Here is a 25,373-nt window from a genome sequence, read left to right on the forward strand (position 1 = left end):
CTTTCTAAACCCCCGCCATCATCTGTGTGTGTGTGTGTGTGTGTGTGTCTCTCTCTCTCTTTCGCTCTTATTCTTACATTGACTTTGCTCCTGGTCCTTTTACCCTTTTCTGCTCTACTGTTACATTTCTCATCACACCCCCGTTGTGGATTCATACAGTGTATCTATCCATGTTCTTGTCTGTCTCGCTGTACTTGTATTTGTATAAGTGTGCATGCGCCTTTCCTGCCTGATGTAATTTACTACATGCCGGCGCCTTCCATCCTCCTCCCTCGCTCGTCTGTTTTGGCTGCCAGGTCGTACCTGTCTGGTACCTCAGGAACGTTTTAGCTTATGTATCTCTGTGCTCCTATAATTCCCTTCCTCTATTTGTCTGCCCCGCTTTATCTGTCCGTCTCCTTTATCTGTCTGCTCCCTAGCTGCTGCCCCAGCTGAATACAGCCCTTGTGGCCTCTCCTTTCTCCTACAGTTGAAATCTCATACCCTGGTCAGACTCCCATCTTCAAACATCAAGCTCTTGCCCAGCCAGAATGTCAAATCCTCTCAGTTTCGTTCTCTTTTGTGTTTTTTTTATGCGGGCCTCTTGTTCCTGCCCTGATTTGTCTCAGTATTCCATATTTCTCTTTCTCAAGTGTTCTCTCTGTTCAAATGGGATGGGAGAATACAATTGATGTATTTTATTTATTTTTAACTATATTAGTGCAAAAGGTTAACGCATATATTAACGCACGGCGCGTTTCCATGACGATTGACCGGAAATAGACGCGCATGACCTGTTTACGTGCCGCGGCACCGGAGTCCAGGCTCCGTTCACAACTTAGCTCCGTTAGCCGCATTAGCTCCTTTTAGCGCCGTTAACGCGCCTACAGTCGAACTGGATCTGTCTGTTTATTAAAGGAAAAGAGCAGCGCTAGAAATAACCAGCGTACCTGTGTAAAGTTTAGCGTTACTTTACAGACTCATTTTAACAATCGGGAGTCACGAAAACATGACGTCACGCGTGTCTTTTTCCGGTCGGTCGCCATGGAAACGTGTCGTGCGTTAACGTTGACGCCGTTAAATGCTGTTGATGCGTTAACCTTTGACAGCACTACTATATATATATATATATATACACATATATATACGTATGTATATGTATGTGAGTGGTTAAAATGGCTAAAACTAGCAGTTGCCAATATACCCCCAAAAAGTACTGGAAGTTCTGTTTTATCAGTTGTGCAATCCAGGGTTTTGGAAGTTTCAGTTTTGTGAGGCTCTGTTCCCAGCATATTATTATATTTTTTCTGACACTAGGTCAGTACACACCAAGTAGGCAAAGTATTATAAAGAAAAAAAAGGCACTTTATTTTTCTACGTGGCCTGACTGTATGTATTATTAGAAGCTAAAGAAGAAGCTAAATGTAGGAGTTTCTCTACAAAGATTCTGTACATATTATGGACCGGTGTAGTGGCCAGCAGTGTTGCCTTGCACCAAAAAGATCCGGGTTCGCGACCCGGTCTGAAAACCCCGGCTTTCTGTGCAGTGTGTGCGTGTTCTTCACATTTTGTGCGTGGGTTTCCTCCTCCAGTGTTGGCTCTGCGATGTACTGGCGACCCGTCTTGGTTATACTTTATACCTTTCGCTCCTGTGTCAACTGGGATTTGCTCCAGTGGCACCGCGACCCTCATGTGGAGGACAGAGCGGTAGACGCTGTATAAATGAATGATTGTGATATAATAAGACCCATTCATTTAACATAACTGCCAGACTTGACTGAATGCACATTGGTTTTGGAAATAATGTCTTGTGCATTATTGTCTTCTGTCTTCAGGATTATTGACATTGTCGAATCAGAGTGAATCAGAATCACAGTACACGTCATGATACAGTCAAATCACGAGGGAAAGCACATTTTCCCAGCTCTACTATTTCATGTACTTTCTCAGCCTCTCTCCTCTCTCAGCTATCTTCATTGGTACTGTAGTGCACTGCTGTGACTAGAAGTGTTTCTGTGAAGCCAAAGCTAAGCTTCGCCTACAAGATTAGGGCAGTTGCAATTAATTAAGAGTGGAGCGGGTATGGAGGATTTTGGCCATATCAAAGGAGCAACAGGACACAGTGAGACATTTTGCATATGAGCAGTTGTGGAGGAGGGAATGAAGGAGGAAGGGGGGGTAAGGCAGTGTGGTAGCTGTGGTGGAAGTGGGAGGATCAAAGCAGAGGACGGCGGCAGAGGGCTGTCCCCTGCTGTGCGGCTCAGATAAAGACAGGTTAGCGCCACAGGTCTCCTCAGTGAGAGGGGAACCAGGCACAAGGCCAGGGAACAAGCCAGCTTACAAACATCTCATAATAACTCAGACAGAAGAAGCCTTCTGAATTAAAGTGTCACTATTCATTTTCTTTCCTTTCCCTCTTTTTGCTCAGTGGCTGAATTCCCCCCCCCCCCGTCTCTCCCTTCCCTTTTCTCTCTTACCACCTCTCTCTCTTGTCGGCTTGTTCCACCCTCATAACCGACCGCCCTCCTCCCCACACCTCTACGCATCCCCTCATCGCAATCCGAACATATCATGTACTCCTTCAGTTGCCTTCCCCACTGTCTTCATCACAGGGTTTGCCCGGGGGCTCTCAGGCTCCTCCATCTGCCTGCTGTGTGTCTACAGCTCTCCCTGTCTTTCTCTGCTTGTCTCGACGTCTATGTGTGGCAGTCCCCCTCTCTCAAAATCTGTCTTTTCTGTGTTTGCCTATATGTCTTTCTGCAGGGCTCTCCGTCCCCCTGCACAGTCACAAGCATCAAGCTCGTCGGCTATTCGCTCATTTACAGTACAATGCAGTCCTATTGACATTTCATCAACGGAATGTCTTGTAGGAAATATGGCAGCTTCAAATAAAGAATAACATCACATTGTTCCCCCCCCCCCAGTGTTGAAGCTACAATGCTCCACCAAGTCAGTCTGATGATAGCTTCTATAGAGTCTGCATCAAACTCAAGTATAAGTTACAGAGAAGCAGCTCCACAGCCAGGATTATGATTACTATTTTGAACTCAAGTTGTGACATTGTCTGAAATAACGAGATTTTTTTTTTCTGGGAGCAACAACCGGCGTGTGGACACTTTCTCTTTTTGTCAATCCTGCCCCGGCACACGGCGCGAATTGAATTTGCATGCCTGCGTTACACCTTCTGTACCGCCGTCTTTTGTACCTCCACGATTGCCCTTGTTCTCAATCCTGCTGAGCCTCGCTGTCCAAATTAGGTGTGCCGAGGGGTTCTGCCGTTGCGGAGGCTGGAGAGAGAAAATAACTACACCCGAAGCCGATGAAGGTTGTTGCTATGCGCTAGTAGTGGAGGAGGACCACGTCTGTCACGGTGTCAGGAGTGGATGGAGCAGCAATCAGTCTTTAATTGGACACTGTGGGCCATAATGAAGAGATCTCAGAGAACGGAGGGAATAGAATGAGGGCAGAATGAGAGAGATAGGGAGCGATATGGAAGGCCAATGAGTGGAGTGAACCTAGGGCACTTTATTGCAATGCGTATTGGCAGGTGTCGCTCTGCCTAATTTCACGCCTCTGTGAGCGAATGTGCACCCAGACGATCGCCACTTCCAAGAGTCTTCTTTCTCTACTTCACTTTGTCTGTTTCAGTGTGTAGTCAGTCAAAGTTATCTGTTGGTTCTTTTTTTTTTTTTTCTCCCACATGTGGCCTGTAAAGAGAGTGGACTTTGGTGCACCTGAAACCAGGAAAGGACAAAACCTGACTCTCCCTGCTCGTATGATGAGCAGTGATTTGATTATTTTGCTCCTGTTAGTTGTGCAAAAACATGCATTAACTAGGTTTAAGCCCAATTTATACTTGTAAAGTGCTCCGCGTAGGTTACACGTAGCCCTCTGCGTCGACGCAGAGCCTGTCGGATAGCCTCTGCGTCGTCTCTTACTGCACAAAATACTTTTTAAGTGTCCGTCACTCCGTCAAGGGACAACGGAGACGGCAAGAGCTGCGATTGGTCCTCAGGACAGGCCGAGGGAAGCTGCTCTGTGCCGGCTCACAGTGCGCACCGAGCGCCCACAGAGGCGGAGCTGATCACCGCCGACAACATCGCTGCCAAACTATAAATACGTCATATCTTTACATGTTTAGACTCTAAATGGCCAATTTCTCGCCTCAAATTATCTTAAAACTGCGTTCCGTGACACAGAAAAGTGAGAAACGGCCACTGTTTCAACAACAACAATAGTCTTTCTCTCTCGGACGCCATCGCTGACTGTAGCCAAAAGCACAACAACCTTGCGCAGCGACCCCTACTGATCAGGCGGGAAATTGCAGTGCGTATCCGTCACCACGACGCAGAAGTATGAAGGCTCGAGGGGTCTCCGTGGTTACGCAGTCGGAGAAGTATAATGTGGCCTTAATTAGGGCTCACTTGCAAGAGAGATTCTTATCTCAATGGGACATCACAAGTTGAAAGAATCCAACCTGTGGGACTTTTGGCTCGTGCAATGTAAAATATTTGACTGTACAGTCGCCGTGAATTACTTCCACAGCAAATTACTGTGTGTTTATTTCCGGTGAATTACTGTGTCCTACACAAAGTCATTTTACAGGGGTGTTACTATATCCTTTTATAGCAAATGACTGTAAATTGAATGTGCTGTTTACCGAAACGTCACAGTCACGAGATATATGTGACTGTGATTTAGCAGTTGTTTTGTTTTTTTTGTGTTTAATACTAGAGGAATAAATAACACCTACAATTACTTTAGTGGCGTTTTCCAGAAACAGCCACACCTATTTCACAGTAAATACACCAAAAGTATGCTATTGTATTGTAAATTATCACAGTTAAAAAAAAAACAGCCTTTGAAAACGCCTGTGAAAATCCCATAAATAATTGACAGTGTAGAGGACGGGAGAGTTTACAGTGTGGACTTACAGTGTGTTTGTGTTTCTACGTCACACTCTGGCACATTCAGAGTTTGACATCGGGGGCATCCCACACCAGCACATTTCAGAAAGGGGTCCTGATCCTCGATGCCCTCCCCCGGCTCCTCTGTTACTCCACGAGCCGCCTCTCTCATCCTCACCCTCTTATCCTTCCTTACCCTTCTCTCTCTCTCTCTCTCTCTGTACGTATCCTTTACCCTCGTCTTCTCTCATCACCGCTCTTCCCTCCTCACCCCTCTGCATCCATTCTCGCCCCTCCTTTCTGTAGTCTGTGTTTGTGTTGGGAAGATTAAGCTGCTCTGACAAAGCTGTGTTTACAAATATGCAGGCAGAGAAACAGGCCAAGCGACGCTGAATAGGAATAGAATACAAATTGCTTTTTTATCTCTCTTAGGGCCAGGGCGAGAGAAAATGTGTTTGCGATTGTTGCTCCTCCGCCTGTGAAGGATAAAGCCTCAGTACTGGGTTTGGGCTCCCTGTTAGCATTCATTCTATCCTCTCCTCTCTCTGTCTCTCTCTGTGTCTCTCTGTCCTCCCACTCTCTTTCTTCCTTCATGCTCCTTCTCCTCTTTGTCTGCTCCACACACTCTCTGTCTTTTCCTCCTCGGCAGGAATCTCTCTCTTTTTTTTTTTTTTTTTTTCCCCATGCTGTTTCCTCCGTAATCATATCTCCTCTCCTCTCTCCTGTCCTCCCTAAATCTCTCATGTCTCCCTGATGTGAGCGCCTCTCTGCTGTATGTGTGCACCACCTCCTCCCTCCATCACCGCCGTCCCTCAATAATTTTCTTCATTCCTCCTTCATGTTTCCAAACAAGTTGAATATCTCTCTGTGTCGCACGCTCCCCCTCTTTCCATCCATCTATCCTCCCCCCCCTCGCTCTGCTCAGTGGGACTTGTCATGATTTACAGTCTCTCTCAGCTCTTCCTCGCTCACACCGGAGATATTGGAAATTTGGAGTGCCTATAGATCACGGCAGGAGGAGACGGCGTGAGTCTCCGCTAATCAGCCTTAACACAACTGTGCGGCATTACAAATCTGAGCTCTCTCTTACAATTAGGCAGCATGTCTGCCTGGCATAACCCACGGCGAGGAGGCTGAGCCTGTGATGTCATCTCCAACAGGTCTCCACTGTGTGTGTGTGTGTGTGTGTGTGTGTGTGTGTGTGTGCATTTGTATTTTAGGCAAGAACCGACTTGGATGGTTTTGCTCTCATTAATGCAGAGGACACGCTCCCCTTTTTCCCCACGCAGAGGCATTTTTATCCTTACCTCAGCTCACACGAGGGAAGGTTAATGGGCGGCCACGCACACTCAAACAATGCCATCGATGTTTATGAAGCAGCGGGAGTCTCGCCGTGTGATATTTTAATTAATTAATGTTTCAACTTCAAACACGGGGACATGCCTCGAGGGCTGGACAGGCTCGCTGCTTTTAAAGACAAAGTTTTTTTTTAAAAAGTATCCAGATCTTTTTTTTTATTATTATTATGTTTTGTTTTTTTACTGCTCATCTATAAAAACTCACCGTGCTACATCTACACCTGTGACGTTCCCCTCTATCGCTGCCTTCCATCAGAAGTTTGAATACACTGCACTCTTTGAAATAAGGGTTCCAAAAGGGTCCTTCTACAAGGGCCCAGGTTCTACCTGGAACCATTTGCTTCTGAAAAACCCTTTCCCAAAGAAAGTTTTTTTTAAAAAAGGTTCTACCTGTAGCCAAAAAGGGTTCTCCTATGAGGCCAAGCCGAAGAACCTTATATGGTTCTACTTAGCACTTTCTAAGAGTGTAGTGCAGTGCCCATAGGAAGTATGGATTAGCCTATAGTGGGAGATGAAGAAAATGTTTCAGTTATGGCAATGCATGATAAGGGACATAAAGGCTAACATAAAACACACTGTGCAACCTCATTAGGCACAACGCACATTTTTGATTAGCTAATGCTAATCGTGGCCTCCCTAGCTTACCTTTGGAAACAGGTCCGCCAAGTTAGCCGGAAAAGTAGTAGCATGCTAATGCAAAAATTAATATGCGCTCGCGTATTGGTGAATGGACACCTCGTCGTTTCAGTATAACACCATGTTCTGCGGTGAACCGTGTGAAAATGTCTCACCAACCGTGAGGACAGCCTCTTCACTGCCACCTCCCCGCTCCAGACAGCGCAGCTGCTGCTGATGAGCCTCTGCCTGCCTGGTGTAGCGTGATAAATCAGCGGAAATTAAAATTCCTCCAAAAAATGTGAAAATCAAGGATGCACAACATCGGGCCATGTTCACCCCATATCCAAAGTCTTAGGGCGATCTGACTAACGGTCAGTGGGATATGCCCGTCACAGACACACAGACGCAACTTGCTTTATAGATTGATAACATTGTTTTGCGTTGACATCTCTTTGGTGACTTTCCACACATTTGGATTTGACTAATCTCAGTAGCGAGAGACCACGTACAGGAAAGTCTTCTAAAACTTGACCTCTGACGTCGTGTGTTGAACTGTGGCCCAGTCCGCTTGCCGTATCCATGACTCCATATTTAATGAATGAAGTGTCTGTCCTATTTGACGGCTCCAGGCTTGTAATGCATAACAGTTGCTCGTTGCTCTTTTGGCTGCGGGACTTTTTTTTTTTTTACATGTCTTTTGTAGACAGGCAATCGAGGGGGCCAGCTCAAAGGTGAGGAGATAAGGAAGTGGTGCCTTGAGATAATGACTGCTTTCCATTTGCCATTTTACCTTCTACACATACACTTAACATCCATTTGTAACCTGCCATTGCTCACATTAGAATAATTCACTGATCTCCTTTCACAGACGTTTAGCTGAAGATATTTTTGCTTTGACTTCAAACACGCATTTGCAGGTGAGCGTATTATCATATGAAAAACAAAGTCGTGGCAGGAGCTAATTTAATCTGTAATGCATCTCCAAAGAAGGACCTCTTTCTTGTGTGTAGCAAAAGGAATAAGAGAATTACACTGAGTGGAAAAGTGGGAAGAATGATTTCGCTGCCATTACGGTTAAGGCCTTAACTTGTAGTGTGGGTACTTGAGAATCAGACTGAAGTGTTGCGAAGTTTATTGAGCTTGCTTTTGTTGACAGGCATCAATGTGTTGACTGCGGAGTTCAAGGAAAAGCCTCTCCATGTTTTTTTTGTCAGGTGTAAAGAAAGCCTGATGCATAATGGCATGATCCTGGCAGTTCACCCCTCTTTTTGTGTTCAAATTTTCAACATTCTTGTTAGGCATACTTTTATGTAGGTGGATTCTGAAGAGATTAAAAATCTGGCCAAGGTTGGTTTATGCTTGTTTATGGACATTCCTTCATTTGTTGACAGACTGCGATACTGATCATGTGAAATCACAGATAACAGTCATGCATCTATGTGCAGTACATGTACACGTAATGATCACACATGAGAGTTATTATTCGGTTAAAACCTAAACAAATGTCTGTTACATTCGTCACCGGGCAACGCGACAGCGACAGAGACGACGGCGACGCTGAGACAGCTGTAAATAGCTTTGACGTATACGACTGAAAACACAAAGAAGCGGCCACGAAAAAAAAAAAGTTTCAGTCCTGCTCAAAAAACCTGGCCGTGTGGCAGTTTGACAAGATAAATGCTGAGCTGCCACATAACCACTTGCTTGACAAACTTGTTTGCTAATGAAGGAGGCAGCGTGCACTTAACGTTACATCATTTATGTTCACCGAGACCACGCAGAGGCAGAATAATCGACAAAAACAATCACCGCTGGATATCACGTGTGTGACTGCGTGCACTATTCATTTTGTGTACTTGTGTTTTTCAATGTAAAACTCTATTATGCTCATTATCGGCATTATACGCGTACCCGTGTCTTCACTTTGTGTCCGTTGCGTCTTGTTTGTGTGTCAGTGTGTTAGCGCGCACAAGTGTGCGTGTGCCGGTGTTTGGTGGCACGCCGTAGGCTCCGTGCCACCCCATTCCATCCCATTAGCTGAGCCCAGCCCCTGCCTGTGTCTACTTTAACCTTGGCCGGGGGGGGGGGGGGGGCTGGAGGAGAGGGAGAGTAATTCTAACCTTAAAAACCTGCTGATTAAAGCTAGTTTGGTGGAATTCGATTCCACTTAATGCCTTTGGCCGCGAGCCCAGCTGGCTAACATTAGCATCAACAGACACCGTGTCTTCAGTCGGGGAGACAGACGTGCACGGGCATGTGCATGAGCTTCCTCTGGCAGATAGAAAAAAAACGGGCCACAGTAAACCCCACATCCCCTGATCTGCCTCTCTGTCCTCTCTGTTGTCCCCCCCTCTCATTTCTCCCTCTGCCCAATTTACACCTCCCATCTTCATCACCACCGTTTCCCTCCCTGAGATGAACCCAGAGAGAGAGAGAAAAGGGCTTTCGGTGTGGCAAATGGACAGGGGTTTCTCTCTCACTGCCTCATCTCTGTTATTGTTTTCTTTTTGAACTTGATGTATGGCTGTGTTTACGCATCTAGCGTGGCTAATTAATTCTCCTCTGCAGGGCCTGTTTATCAACCGTTTGTGTTTATTTTACAATGAGAACGCTATTTTTGGACTCGATCATTTCCGCGAGACTTTTTTTTTTTTTTGCGAAGCGTCATTTGTTTTGCTTTGGTGAAGAATTCAGGCTTGTTTCTTTTTCTTTGTTTTTGTCTTCAGTTGGGCTGCAGCTTGCCCATTCATTTTGTAGCCTGCTCAGTTTTGAGTGATTTAGAGGCCACAGCAGGTCCCGCAGACAGACCAGGGAGATAAATCGAAGCCTCTTTTGATTCATTATGTATAATGTCTCATCAACTCTTTGATTAAGTCTTCACATGCACCGAAGAATTATACTGCTGCAACTTCACTATACGTGGCTTATTCAAGCTGTTAAGGAAGGGGAAGAATCTTCATCTAGAGAGAGCAGTAGCTGGGATAAAAGCTGGAGTTATGGTGCCGGTAACATACAGGCGCTGTGTATTTCTCTCCGGATCCAAAATGCATAAGAGATATCGTATATTATGGGCATTCTGGGCATGGTGCCACCCCACCACATACTACAGATAATTTGATTCCGGCAGAGGGATTGCGAGAGAGCAGAGGCGAGCGGAGCGTCTGACTGTAAAGACGGCACGTGAAATGCAGAGCGTTATTACGGTTTCAGTTAAAAAATGAGCTCATCCTCCAAACTGGAAGTGGCACTTTTCAACTGTGAGTCATCTAATCACGCCTGTATAGACCCAGAAATCGCTGCTTGATCAATAGTCATCATGGATGCTGTCAATGACCGGGGTAGCTTGAATCTTGCATGGTCCATGAATCTCTATTGAGTATGGATTTTTGCATTCCCTCCACAGTTGGAGTTTGATAGTGCTGCCTGATTGGCTGCTCTGTGAGCTCTATTTATGCTGCTCTGCCCCAGGCTGAATCACCTGCCCCAGGCATCCATGTGAATAGACATTTGCAAACAAGCACACAAGCTGAAGCACACTCACACACACACACACACACACACATACAAAATGGTACATTCCCTCTAATGAAGCGGTGAGCCAGAAGTGACTTTACCAGGTGGATATCCATGTCAACAACTGTATAATAATGTGAAGAAAGTCACTCAATAGAGTCAGGGCTGAGAAATGTACCTGAGATCCAGTCGGTAGATTAGTCACATCCAGACTGGTGTTATAAATGTTAAATAAGACACAAAGGTCACGCATGAGTCAGTAGGAAAAGTACATTTTGAAAAAAAACTTGAATTAGTCGGTGCATGCTGGGTGCTGGCCGGGGGGAAAGAATGTAAAAATGAAAAACAATGTCCACGCGTGTGCATATTTCTGTGTGGGAGCATGTGAGCACGTGGGCTCCTTCCCATTTGGACTAACAGTCAGACAGACAGACACATGAACGCGCGTCAGCCTCCGACAGTAAGACATCGGCTTCACTGCAGGAAAACAGCAAATTGCCAACATAAATAAGGTGCCACGCTCTGATTAGGATTGTCTTCACACATCATTATGGCGTAATGAGAGAGTTTCCCCTCCCTCCCTCCCTCCTTCCCTCCCTCCCGGACGCACTATAACTGTGTGTCTGCTTGCCAATTTTGCTTTCACAGACACTCTTTTTTTTTTTTTTGCATGACACTAACCCATCCCTTGCTGTGTGCGTGACACCTGTCAGCTGAGATGGATGGACGTACGTACGTGCGGTGTTGCCAGGGCAACAGGCAGGGCCAGGGGCAGTCGTGGGCTCCAGAGGCAGGACAGGTAACCGCTGGTGGCCCTGCCTTTATATCTGAAGGCTTTATTGAGGCTGAACTGTTTATCACTTAGATGTCTGGCCCGCTTGCCCCCGCGTGAACTGCGATCCCACTCCACTCAGAACTGCTTTGACACCCCCAAGGGGGAGGCGTGTTCAGACCAAGCAATAATAACCCCTTTCATTGGGCCAAGCCAGCGTTTCATAGCCCGGGTCCCGCTTCCTTGACTGACAACACCAAATGAATTTGCTGCATCAGTGTCTGACTTTGGAGGACACACGTCGCTGTAACTCTTTATTCCTGCTGTCCGCGCTGACAGCACATGAATACGTTATGGACACGCGGTGTGCGAATACTTCTATTAACTGTTGTGTATCATTCTTTTTATTGTGTTTCAATTGCGCCGCAGTAGCACAATAGCAGGCCAATAATACATGCACACATGCATGTGGGACTTTGTGCGTGTGTGTGCACCTATGTGTTTGTTTCACTGTGTTCAAAAAGCTCTTTAAAATTATACATCAGGGGAAAAAAAAAATGTGTGTTTTTTTTTTTTGTTTTTTTTCTTTTTTATGAGAGGATGTGTGTGAATGTGTATAATTATGGTTTAATTGCTTTCCCTGTGATGGGCTGTCATCTGTCACAGCCCAAAGACAGCAAATAATGGCTCTGCTGCTGTCACTTTGTCACCCAGACGCTCAGCATGCAGAGAGCAGACGAAACACCAGTAACTGATATGCGTCTTGAATTACTGATAAGAGCTCAAGTACGATGAGCTTTGTGTACGTGGGTGTGCTCGTGCTGTCAAAAGTATCTCTCGCCTGCCTCTATCTCGGTGCTATATCGCGTGTAATGTGCTCGTGAGGATACAATTGTGCGTTAATGAGTGGGTGTCGTTTCGTGATTGTTGTCTGCTGTATTATGCATGTGTGTTTGAGTGTGAGTGTGTGTCTACACAGGCCTTGTCATGACCAGTAGTCCTAATGGGGACCAAGACCATTTTAATACTCATATTTGGGACTCTGGAGGCCCTATGAGTAGGAAATTTGCGAGAAAAAAGATGCCGCTGTCATGTTTTTGTGGTCCGCCTCAGTCTAAGTACAGGAGATAAAACACGCAATGTTGACTTCCGCAGGGTAGCTGACGTCAGACGTGATAAATTCCTGGAATTGTTGTCTCGCGGAGCTCTGAAGAGCGGAAGTTCATGAAGTGTGCAGCACAGAGTTCTACACAAACTTCCAGCCTCAGAGGATTTACGTGGATACATTTTATATATGACGGCAATGTGCCCGGCTGGAGTATGCAAATGATGGCTTTTCCAAATGCTAACTGCTGTTAGCAGCCAGAGCCTCAGTGATGCTGACGTAGTTTCCTGTGTCTCATTTGCATTTAAAGAGACAGGCACTCAAAAGCGACAGTTCGCCATCGGGCAGGGGTGTCAAACTCATTTTCACTTCGGCATAATGGTTACCCTCAAAGGGCCAGATGTAACGGTCATAGAGAATAAATGTAACTAAATGTAACCAAATATAATGTAAAATAAAGGTAACAACTCTGTAAATATTGCTAAATAACTTTCTGTATTTATTACTTATTCAATTTCACTCATCGCATGATGCATATACAATGATACACTGCAATCTAGTGGCGGTGCCGTCACTTTGTGGGTAACACAATCACCATGCATTGTGGGAAATGTAGGTTATGGTCAATGCACGCCTTAAAGCAGCATAGACCTATTTTAACACAGATTTTTAAGACCAATTAATCACTCGCGGGGTACATAAAAATAACGTGGCGGGCCACATCTGGCCCCCGGGCCTTGAGTTTGACACATGTGGTGTAGGGTATAATATGAGTCCTTTAAAGGTACAATATGTAGTATTTATGGGTTTATATAACTCAAAATCCACTTTTTTATACATATTATGTGCTCCTGCATTGTCTAGTCGCTGTATAATAGTTTTTGTTTCATTTTCGTAGTGTTTCAAAAAGTCATGTTAAATAACATGACCGCGGGCAGCAGTTGCATAGCCACTGTTAGCAGAGAGACGCCATGTTTCTACCGGAGCCTGTAAGGACAAACGCAAGAGAACAAAACAAGCGTCTCTTTACTTGTAGCTGAAGTCCCGCCTCCACTCTCTCCGCTTCGTCTGCTACGGCCGCGGTAGCTCCGCCCTCTCCCTCGCCTCACGAACCTCATCTGCTGACACGGAGAAAGACGACGAGGACGACATTTGACCGGCTGAGGACACCGTAGCGCTCAGGGAAGGGAGGGGGTGAGCAGAGCAGCAGGTCTTTGTTGTAAATTTCAGCCTCTCCTCTAGATGGCACTATAAACTACTTATTTCCCCTTTAAGTTTCCACTATAATTACACAACATAACACCTGGTTCTGATTTGGTTTAGAGATATGGTTTTGGTTAAGCTGTCCAAATGAGTGGAATCCAATGCATGTGTCTTAAGAATGATAGCTGTACAAACGTGCGTGCGTGTGTGTGAGAGAGAGAGACGGTTAGTGAGGGTGTTAGGCGAAGATGAGGGCGCTCCAGCTTACATGTTTGATGAGTACTGTATATCGCCACTGACAGGTGCAACAGTTGTGTTATGCTTTAAGCGGCTTGTTTGTCTGGCGTGCCGCTTTGTGCGGTTGAGAAATGGAGTAAACAGAGGCAGAGGAAAGCGGCCTGGGGGCTAATTTATTCACTCCCCGGTCGCCCTAGTCACAGAGGCCCCCGTTGCTCCGCCCCACCTGTCAATTCTGAGAAGCATGTCACGGCCTCATCCAAGTGCACACAGCCACACCACAGCTCGCCCTCAGTAGGCCAAGTGCTCTAGGGCTACCGCAATATTAAGCGTGTCATAACAGTAAACTGTCTGTAATCAGAATTAACAAGACAGCAAGGTTTGCTTAGCGTGCAATCAGCATTTAAAAGTCGGACATTTTTCCGCGTGTAGTGAAAATTAATGAATCGGTGGGAGCGCCGGTGCTTACGTTTGAAGTGAAGTGACAGAGTGAGTGGTGGCATTTGTGTTCGTAAGCACCTTTCATTTCGCGAAATGCAGAAACATTTCCGTGCCTTTTTTTTTGTACAAATGTAACACATTGCATCAGAACTGGACCCTGAAAAGGGTATAAAGCAATGGTTTTGATAGAGAAAATACTCACTAAACTGCACAGTAGAAATGAGAGTGAGGCGATAGCGGTTGTAGCGACTGTAGTAATGTGATGTTCAATGCACTGTGGGAGTGGGAGGAAGTGTCTGGCCGCTGCAAGCGTGGAGTAATGGATAACAGAGCTATGGGGGTGGGCAGAGGCGCACATCCTATTTCAGACAGCTATAATGGATGAGAGTTCAGTGGGAAAAAATAAGAAGAGGTGGAAGTCTGTGTGCCTTCACTATCACAAACCCTTACGCGCAGAGTTCAGTCGTATTGAAATCGGTCCCACAATAGGCGTGATTGGAACAATGGAACACCTGGAGGAAGCGGTCGCGGCTCATGTGACTGTTGTTTTTGTGAATTGGTCACAGGATGTGTACAAGTACAGTGTGCACACATACATGAAGCGCACTCAGTAACACTCATGTGATTTTGTACATCTGCGTAATGTGTTTGTTTTGTTTTTTTTTAAGCTGTGTAATGTGTCTCTCACCATGTGCCCGGTCGTGGAGCTGTGCAGTGGTGCTCTGGTATAATTAATCAGGCAGTTGATGTTGCTAAATGGGTGTTTGTACAGACTGACTTCTTCTGCAGGCCCCTTCATTTTTAAGTAGGTTGAAATAAACTAGGCGAGCACATATTACACACACACTCACACAAGCAAATGTGCCTGTTAATCACATTGTCCTCCAAGCAGTGGAGCCCAACATCTCCACATGGGGTGGACTACCATGGGTGGCCATGAGCCCCCATGGTAGTGTCATCTTCTAACTTTGAAGGTCTCATATGTAAGAATGTGGCCAAAAACGGTTACTACATTCAAATTCAAAATACCAAAGTCTTTTAGGTTTCCTTTAATGACGTAACTGGCAACCCGTGGTTGCGCGGCAGCTGAGACTCTACTGACTGCAATGATTGGTAGACGGCGGTAGGTGGCGCCACGTGACAAAACATGATTTCAAAACATAAACATGATTTGCAGTCTGCAAAATATTTTTTTTAATGCGAATATTTTGGCTGTATTGTTGTTGTTGGTGAGTTCAGTTTGTTATATGAACATTATTCCTGAGTCTCTGTGACATATTAGGAGGATTTTATGGCCAGATGCTTTAGATTTATTACATAATTCCCTTTTAAGGCTAGGGTGTGAACCCCAACTTCACTCGTCTACATGCCAATGTTTTACTTGTGTTGTTAATGTGTGTTAATGGCAAAACTGTGTAGTGTGTACATTTTATTTTTACATTTTTAAAGCCTCTCTGACCATGACAGTTTTTGCAACCTGGGAATTCACAAACAAACTGCAACCAGGCTGCTATTAGACAAAATCAGCTGTCAATCACACTAGTGTCCACTCATATCATCGAGTTTCCTTTCAATGGTAACATATTTTACAGATTTGACAACATGATGTTTTATTGTAGAAGAACTAAAAGTAGCAATCGAGACCATTAACTCCTCAGGAATATGTTTACTGACGTTACAGATGGTTAGAACTACTTCCATTCACCGTCCTTTCCCCCGGTGGCTAACTGTTACTGTTAAGAGAATCCGCTTTAGTATTTTATCGTGTTGACTTTTTATCCACACTGTACCGGCTTTTTTTTTTTGGTAGCACTGAAATGCTATTATTGGAAAATGGGTCCCAGAGTGGGAAAGTCTCAAAAACACCACACTTACGCATTGATATAATTATACAACCAATACACTACTTTTGGTAAACAAAGACGTCATATTCCCACCTCTCTCTTGCTGTCGCATTCGCTGTCGCCTGCATCTTCGTTGTCGCCGTTGTGTTTGGAGATAGTTTGGTTGAGTCGCTTCATGATAACTTTTAGTGCTACTGGCAATATTGTATTGTCTACCTATTAGAATAAAGCATTATTTAAAGGTGCATTATGTAATAAACCTAAAGCAACTGGCCATAAAATCCTCCTAATATGTCACAGAGACTCAGGAATAATGTTCATATAACAAACTGAACTCACCAACAACAACAGTACAGCCAAAATATTTGCATTAAAAAAATATATACAGTACAGTGTTTTGTAATCATGTTTTGGCATGTGGCGCCACCTACCGCCGTCTACCAATCATTGCAGTCAGTAGAGTCTCAGCTGCTGCGCAAACCACGGGTTGCCAGTTACGACAGAAAATTTTGAATTTGAATGTAGTAACTGTTTTTGGCCACATTCTTACATATGGTACCTTTAAAAAAATTTAAATAAAAAAAGTTTGTACTGTAAACAATCTTGTGTTTTTATGGAAAACTTTTTAAGAACATTTCCCTGAGGCCCAAAGCACTTGATGAGGTGATCAAGACTAGAAAAGCACATTATAAATACAGAGGATTTACCATAAGTGTTCCCTCTCTTACTGACAGCATAATATGTGCAATATTAGCTGTGGTTTCACCTGATATGCAAACACATTTTACCTACATGGACGGGATTTAAGAACTGCATGTTTTATTTATTCCTGTAAGAGTCAAGCCTCCTGACTTTGGAGTCTTTTTTTTCTAGTATTTCTTCACTGGTAAAGGGGGTAGGGGAGAGTCAATTGCTGTAGTGTGGACTCATTCTGCTGCTGTAAACAAGCAAAAGCAGGCTAGACATCCCTCTGGGTCACCTGGGAGCTGCGACCGTGGTTTTTCCACAGAAGGATTGAGGAGACGAGAGGACAGGAGAGGAGGATAAGTGCTGCCTTTCTCCTCTTCCTCTCGATGCCGTTCTTCGATGCATTTTTTTTTTTTTTTTCCTCTCCTGCAACTCGCTGGTGAAAAATGTCTCCTGGCCTCTTTGCTAGATACCGCGAGGCGTTATCAGCCCTGCCTAGCGCTCTCCACGGTAACGAGCCCCCAGGCACAGTATTATCTGTTTACGATAAGGATATTAATAACACTGTGCTCTAGTTATGTGCTGGGGTGCCCTGTGTGTTGATGGGGGGGGTGGGGGGGCTTGAACAAGGAGCACCTGAATCATCCTGTCAGGGGCTCTCTCCAGACAGGACAGAATAAAAGTGTAAGGGAGTAGGAAAGGAAGGAAGGAAGGAAGGAAGGAAGGAAGGAAGGAAGGAGTCATATGGTGATGCTGGTAGAGTGCTGAGGTGTTTCGCTGGTTAACAAAATTCATGATGTCCCTCCAGGTTTCTGTCTTTGTTTCAAGAACAATAGCTTGACCATCTGCCAGCGTGCGCATGTGGGAGTTATATGGGGCAGAGGTCAGGGGTGAAAGGTCACAGCTGTCACGGTCGAGCGGAGAGGTCAGCCTATTTTCTGCACTTTATGGTCGTGTAATATCTTATCCTTTTCTGTCCTCCTTTCTCTCCTCCTCCTCCTCCACACTCTATCCCTTTCCTCCAGTGTCTCTACGGCTGCTACGTCCACTCCTCCATCATCCCCACCTTCCACCGCCGGTGCTACTGGCTACTCCAGGTAAGAATTCCTCCATTCCTCTCCCGTCAGTTCACCACACTACAGTTGCTCTCTCAAACTCCCCCGGCCTATCCGCGAGAACTTGAACGAGTTGCAATGATATCGGTTTCCATTTAACCGAAGCATTTTTGTTGACAGCCAGCAGGCAGACATCAACCGTTCCCCCTACCACCTCTCTCTTTCTTCTCCTTTCTCTCCTCAGCCTCCATTTCCCTTATCTTTCTCAGTCATTCACTTTCCTGATGGCATTGCCCGTCCACGCCGTCCAGCAGGAGGACCGTATCTCAGTCTGCTAAAAGCTTTGCCATCTCCCCTGTCTAACAGCTGCAGTGATGGGCAGTAAAAGCATGATGGAAGAGGTTCCCTGTACAGTATAGTGTGCTTACAGTGGGTCGTCAAGTCCACAGGCTGAGAGTGGTTGTAAATAGCAGTCCTTTGATCACCTCCCCAATACATCTCATCATTCTCGTTTAGCATGGCAGCCATTATCGCTGGAAGGTGTGCGATACGGACAACCATTCACACGCACTATACTAAGGGAGCATAAAGCATACACACACAAAGAACAAGAGTCTTTCTGTCTCTGTCTATCTATATCGATCTATCTGTTAGCTTTAAGTTAGCTAAAAGAAGACATTGCTATCTAAGAGAAGACATTGCTATCTATCTATCTATCTATCTATCTATCTATCTATCTATCTATCTATCTATCTATCTATCTATCTATCTATCTATCTATCTATCTATCTATCTATCTATCTATCTATCTATCTATCTATCTGTTAGCTAATAGAAGACATTGCTAGCTAAGAGGAAACATTGCTATCTGTCTGTTAGCTTAAAGTTAGCTAAAAGAAGACATTGCTATCTATCTATCTATCTATCTATCTATCTATCTATCTATCTATCTATCTATCTATCTATCTATCTATCTATCTGTTAGCTTTTAGAAGACATTGCTAGCTAAGAGGAAACATTGCTATCTGTCTGTTAGCATAAAGTTAGCTAAAAGAAGACATTGCTAGCTAAGAGAAGACATTGCTACATATCTATCTATCTGTTAGCTAATAGAAGACATTGCTAGCTAAGAGGAGACATTGCTATGTATGTGTCTGTTAGCTTAAAGTTAGCTAAAAGAAGACATTGCTATCTATCTATCTATCTATCTATCTATCTATCTATCTATCTATCTATCTATCTATCTATCTATCTATCTATCTATCTATCTATCTATCTATCTGTTAGCTTTTAGAAGACATTGCTAGCTAAGAGGAGACATTGCTATCTATCTGTCTGTTAGCATAAAGTTAGCTAATAGAAGACATTGCTAGCTAAGATGAGACATTGCTATCTATCTGTCTGTTAGCTTAAAGTTGGCCAAAAGAAGACATTGCTAGCTAAGAGAAGACATTGCTACATATCTATCTGTTAGCTAATAGAAGACATTGCTAGCTAAGAGGAGACATTACTATCTATCTATCTATCTATCTATCTATGTCCCGAATACAGTAAAGAGAGAGAGAGAAAAACACATGTTAGGAATGCACTTCTTTCTGCCGCTCTTCAGTTTGTCTTTATTAAATGTTCCGAAGATGAGAATTGTCGAGTCACAAAACCTCTGCTGTACTTAACAGAAACCAGACGCCTCCTTTCGCAATGTCTGTTAGAGGAAGAAGAGAAACACTGTGGTATAGGAAAAAGGACAGCAGAGGAAAAACTTGGCGTCAGCGATGCTTAAATTCTAATCAAAATAATTAGAGTGTTCCCACAGCAAACAAAAGCTTTTTAGACAACAACAGTTTATTCGTCTCTTGCTCTCTGTTGGCACTGTGAGTGTGTGTCACATGCGGTAATAACGACACAAAAGCATGTCCCTTCCCGTCTCTTCGCAGTTAAGTCGGCGAAGCCACTGGGGTGACTTACGCTTAAATTTATTTTCCAAACCAATGGAGATGCAGCACATTTTTTTAAAGAAATGGAAGTAAGAAAAACAGCGAAATTATGGTTTATGGAATAAATCTGTGTGTATCTGAAAATAACATAAGACACGGTGGCGTTTGTACTTGTTATGTTTGTTAAGGGAGCAAATTATTGTAATAAACCCCCCTCTCTTTGCAATCTGCTAGACAAGTCTTGTGGGGACTTGTAGTGTGGTGGCATTAGGAGGTCCTTGAAACCTTTAAAGATCTCGTAGGTGGTCCTAATGCACATATATGTTAGTTATGGAGGTCTACTTACATACATTAAAACTTGTTTTTATGGTCAAAAACCTCCTAGTTGCTGTAAACGAGCCAATAGAAATCTCTCCTTGCTGACGCTCTCCTCAGCCGCGGTGTTTCAGACTGAAATCTCACCCAGAAGACAGACTGTAGTGTGATTGGCCAGCCAGCGTAGAGCCTTCCCAACTGTCTTGTGATTGGCCAATACCCGGAAGTGACAATGACAGTGATAATCAGCACACCAGCTCTGTTTGTTTCGAAACTTCAGGGCTTCGTAAACAAGGTAATGACGCAGATACACACTACAAAACAGCGTTAATTTGAACTTACGGTCTAGGTCCGCTTTAACAATTTAAAATGAAGACTGCAGTTGTACGCAAACAACAGATTGTGCATGTTAAATTTGAAATTTGAAAATTATAAAACAAACATTTTTATAATTTTTTTGTCTCTCGAAGGTGCAAAAACAGGCCAAAAAAATGGAAAATACGTACACGTGTTCCAACTCGCTCATCTCTGGAAACAAAGCCTGTGACTCTCCGGCTTCCTTAAACAGGGCGCAAGTAAAATGATCACAATAACATTTGTCGTGCAACTTCCCAGCTTACAGAAAGCGTTGGAATTTTTCCGATAGCACAAACTGTTGCGTAACTACGGCGACGCAAAGTGCGCTTGTGGTCTTAAAGGGTTACAATCTGATAATGAAGTCTGCCTTTTTACATCACTTTAAATGTCCAGTGTGTAAGAATTAGTGACAAATGTAAGACGGTGGCTCCATATTCTAAGGCTACAAAAACCGAATTACTACCACTTTTATTTTAAAGTGATTATACACTTAAACAAACATTGTTACGAATACTGTGTGCAATTTCCTTCAATAAACTGTCCTAAATCTTACACACTGCTACATGTAGTAATTATTTTCTGTCCAAATATTCCCTGTACGTCAGCTGAGTGAATTTTCTACTGAACCCCCCCCCCCCCCTCCCCCATAGCCTTAGCTGAACCCAAATTCAGGCCAAAACAAACAAACATGATTGGTAGATGAAGCGTAGCCACATTTGCAGGGACGATCAGGTCACACACAATAACACAAAAACAAACACTGACATTCAGAAACACATGTTCATACTGTCGAGTGAATAACACAGCGGGCCGGGGTCACACTGAGTAACTTTTTGAAAACTACAGTACAGCTGTCAGCTACACACACACACACACACACACACACACACACACACACACAGTCTTGTACTTGCTGCATACTGAGGACTGGGTTGCTGACAAAGTGAGGACCAGCATTTTCCACTTCATAAATCAACACAATTACAAATATCTACTTCATGAATGACAAAGAACTACTGGTTGCAGTACCATAAAATGTCTGTAGGTAGCGCCCCAGAGCAAGAAGGGCTAGAAAACTTTTTTTTTTGGTCCAAAATTTGACATAAACGTCATACTATACTATATAATAATAATAATGCATTATGTCATCCAAAATTAAAAAATGTTTTTTGAAAAATTGAGTATAGCATGTTAGCAAACTTTTTCGATTGTTTATTTTTTGGTCCAAAACTTTACAAAAACGTCATACTATACTATGCCGACCAAAATTAAAAAAAAAAAATCAGACCCAAAATTTTTTGTCCAAAATTTGACCCAAAATTTTTTGTCAGAAATTTGACAAAAACGTCATACTATACTGTCATCCAAAAAAAAAACAAATTGAAACAAAAAATTTTAAAGTTTTTTTTTAGAAAATCTTTTTTGGAAAACTATTGAAAAAAAAAAATGTGAAAAAAAATTTGAACAACTTTTTTGAAAAAAAAATTTGAACAACTTTTTTGAAAAAAAAATTTGAACAACTTTTTTGAAAAAAAAATTTGAACAACTTTTTTGAAAAAAAAATTTGAACAACTTTTTTGAAAAAAAAATTTGAACAACTTTTTTGAAAAAAAAATTTGAACAACTTTTTTGAAAAAAAAATTTGAAAAACTTTTTTGAAAAAAGAATTTGAAAAACTTTTTTGAAAAAAGAATTTGAAAAACTTTTTTGAAAAAAGAATTTGAAAAACTTTTTTGAAAAAAGAATTTGAAAAACTGAGGACCGGCCAAGATGTCCTCACTGTGTTGGTTAAAAACCCTCACTGGTCCTCAGTATGCCACAAGTACAAGAACACACACACACACGCATACACACACACACACACACGTCAAACTTTGAGGAGTTCACTGGCTTTACTTTCCTGTTACCGCAGAGAACAACTGGTTATTGAATCCTTGGACTTTATTGCAGACCATCTGTGCTGACAGGAAGCCACAATCACAATCGCCGCAATCACACAAGAGCTAAAAGATTACACCACTTCAGTCCAGATCGCTCCACATGCAGATATAAACCTTCCACACCTGTGTCCCAACAATATTTTTCAGTCGGGACACTTGTCAGTCATCCCTGTAGCAACAGTCTCCGTCTCCCCCGTGCTCTCTTTTTTTTTTCCACCTTTGTTCAGTCTGTGAACTCGCTGTCCCGACTCCCCGTGTGCCATTTGCCGCGTCCATATGAGATTTTCAGGCAGTAGTCTATCAACAGCAGTGCAGCGAGGAGACTGGAGCTCCCAGAGCGGCAACAGGAAAAGGTCACCAGTGAGTGAAAAATGTAAATATTCAGCCATCCAGCAGCCACAGTCACGGAGAGACAGGGATGAAAATAACTCCTATTACACAGCACTGACGGGGAGGGAACACAGAGGACAGAGAGGGTAGAGGGGAAGAGACAGACTGAGAATGGGAGGAAGAGTAAGATGGACACAACTTTTAAAAAGTTAGGCTATAAAAAAAAACACTCCTCTCAAGGGAGAGCTGGAAAGAAAGATAGATTTCAAGATTTGAAGGGAGAAAAACTTTAGCAGAATATGGAGAAGAGGGACAGTAGTGTGTATCGTCTGTATTTTTGGATGTGTGTGTGTGAATCGGTGAGAAAAGAAATCATGAAACAAAACAGACACAGACAGAGAGAGAGAGAGAGAGTGGGGTTGGTGGAAGGTCTTTTAAGGAGGGAGGGGTGTCAGCCAGTGGACGTGTGCCTCTTTATCCACTCTTTATCCACTCTTTATTGAGTCAAAGCCCTGGTAATGAGACAGGGGACGGGAATGAAGACCTGCGAGAGGGGGGGGGTCGTCTCACTCTATTCATTTTCTTTTTGTTCTCTTCACCTCTCACTCTCAATCCGCTCGTCCCCGCCACACTATACCTCCACCTCTCTGTGGCATTAGAGCACTTTAAAATGTCTGGTCCATCCCCTCAAATGGCTGGGGCTGGAGAACAGCACCACCACACTTATCTGAGGTTGCAAACAATGAATCCAAATTGCTGCTGAGACACAGAGCTGCCCAGAGCAGACTGTGTGGTTTGTCACTCAAGAAAAAAAAAATAAAGTCCTCTTTCAGTGGTTCTGGTAAAATAAAATAAAAAAATAAAATAATAATTAAACAAAAAGGAGCTGTGTGTCTAATTCTGGTATACTTTAAATACTGCCAACGAAAACCACACTCACAAAGTCCCCAAACCGTCATAAACATCCTTACTTTATGTATCTGCTCTTTAAACGCTGTCAGTTACAGCTGGAGTGTGCAACAGCAGCCATAAAACCATACCTGTATGAGCTCCATACTATATGCACAGCCTTTTTTCCAGCCACAAGCTGTTCTGAGAGACACACAGTCAGACAGACACGGATTCATCGATGCAAGGAATCTCGCCTGTCCTGGTGGCACTGATTGATTGTATCGCTTCATGTCCCCTTTTCTTGTTTAGTGCTAATCGAATGTAATTCCCCGCTCGCACCACTCCATCAAATCAGACGGTGGAGTGCGCGGCGGCTGACACGGGCAAAGAGGTGGGGATGATTATGATATTAATACGGAGGGGGGTCTGAGGGGAAACTTCATTTGTCCTGCTTCCTGCCACAAACGCAGAGAGGGGTCAATAGCTTCTCCCGCTTTTTCCTACTTTAAAGAGCAGGAGAGAGGGATGAGATAATGAAATGACTCGTAAGGCAGGAGGGAATGCTGACGACCTTGTTTCTTCACAGCTATCACTTCCTCCCTCTTACCTTCCTCAGCTTGGGCCACTTTGCTCTAGTCTTGGTCTCACATGAATACATTATTAATACCACCATTCGTTGCGGTTACATTTTTTTTTTTTTTTTGTTATAACATCAGTCCTTCGGAGGATAATGACGATGGAAGCACTTGAATTAGTGTCATGTCGGGAAATGAGTTGTAACTGTTGTCCCTGTGATCATTCTGGTACTATTACGCCCTATTTCAGCCATTTTAATTCATGGAATTATTCAAGGGTTGCCAAACTGGAGAGGCAGAGCGATAGCTCTGTGTTTAAACAGGACTCACAGTGCAGGAGGCTGTGAAGTGCTGTCCATGGTGCTGAAAGCCTGTTAACTGTTTCACCTTAGCAAAGGCGTTTTTTATATTCCTGTGTTGATTTATCAAAAAAAACCACCCAGTAACTTTGAACTGCCACACTATTCACCCCTCATAACAAGCTCGCCAAACGGCAAAGGTCGATACACCTGGTCAGTGCTGTCAGCGGCTCATGTGTCGGGCCAAACACATGTACTCATCATGTCTCATTCCTCCACAGGATCAGCTCTGCTCCTCCTTAGCTCAAGCTAATTGAATGGGAAAAGTTGAGCAGCTCCTTGCCTGTGATGATCCGTCTCAGGTCGGTGTGCAAGCAGGATACAGTAGCTACAGACCCAGAGCGAACATGCCCGCAGGCAAAAGGCAGACAGATGGATTCTTTATATCTACCAGAGGCCTCTATTCATTCGGATCAGTTTAGTTGCTTCTGTGTTGAGCACTGGGAGACAGGTGCCGGATTCAGAGTGGCGCAGGTGATGTGTGATGATGGAGCAGAGCTGTCAGGTCTAGATTCACATCAGATACGTCCAGACTATGCAAGGCTACATAATGAATATTTCACCGAGATAAATCATGGATGAGCCTGGGCAGCGTTCTGTTGATTTCACTGAGAGGGTAGGGAGGCAGGGAAACCTGGTGAGGTTTTTGACTGGCTGTCTACAACCTCAGGGCAAACGGAGGCAGTAGAAATATAATTGCCGTTAGCTATGCAGGCTGTTGTTTGTATCAAATGGAAATGCACCTCTACAGAGTATGAGATCAGATTTGTAGCATGTGAATTTGACTCCACCACCTGACATTACCGTTGAAGTCAAAAAACCTCGACTCCAGACTGGCAGGGGGAATGGTTGCGGTGTATGCAACGTGAGTGTGTGTGTTTGTACATTTTCTTAGCGCGTACACACGTGGTTGTGTGAGTGTTTGCATATGCGTATGAGGCTGTGGCATTCTG

General features: G+C 43.8%; 1 protein-coding gene across 1 annotated transcript in view; it reads left to right on the top strand.

The window, feature by feature from the left end:
• The window catches only part of camta1a (calmodulin binding transcription activator 1a), a gene marked incomplete at both ends in the record, with an annotated part of 323,112 nt that overhangs the window by 242,101 nt on the left and 55,638 nt on the right, over positions 1-25,373 (top strand). The window contains 1 exon segment of the mRNA XM_083895577.1: positions 17,690-17,761. Coding sequence (XP_083751703.1) covers positions 17,690-17,761 — 72 coding nt within the window.

This window comes from Microchirus variegatus (genome assembly GCF_963457635.1).
Source record: "Microchirus variegatus genome assembly, chromosome: 9".
In the NCBI taxonomy this organism is placed as follows: domain Eukaryota; kingdom Metazoa; phylum Chordata; class Actinopteri; order Pleuronectiformes; family Soleidae; genus Microchirus; species Microchirus variegatus.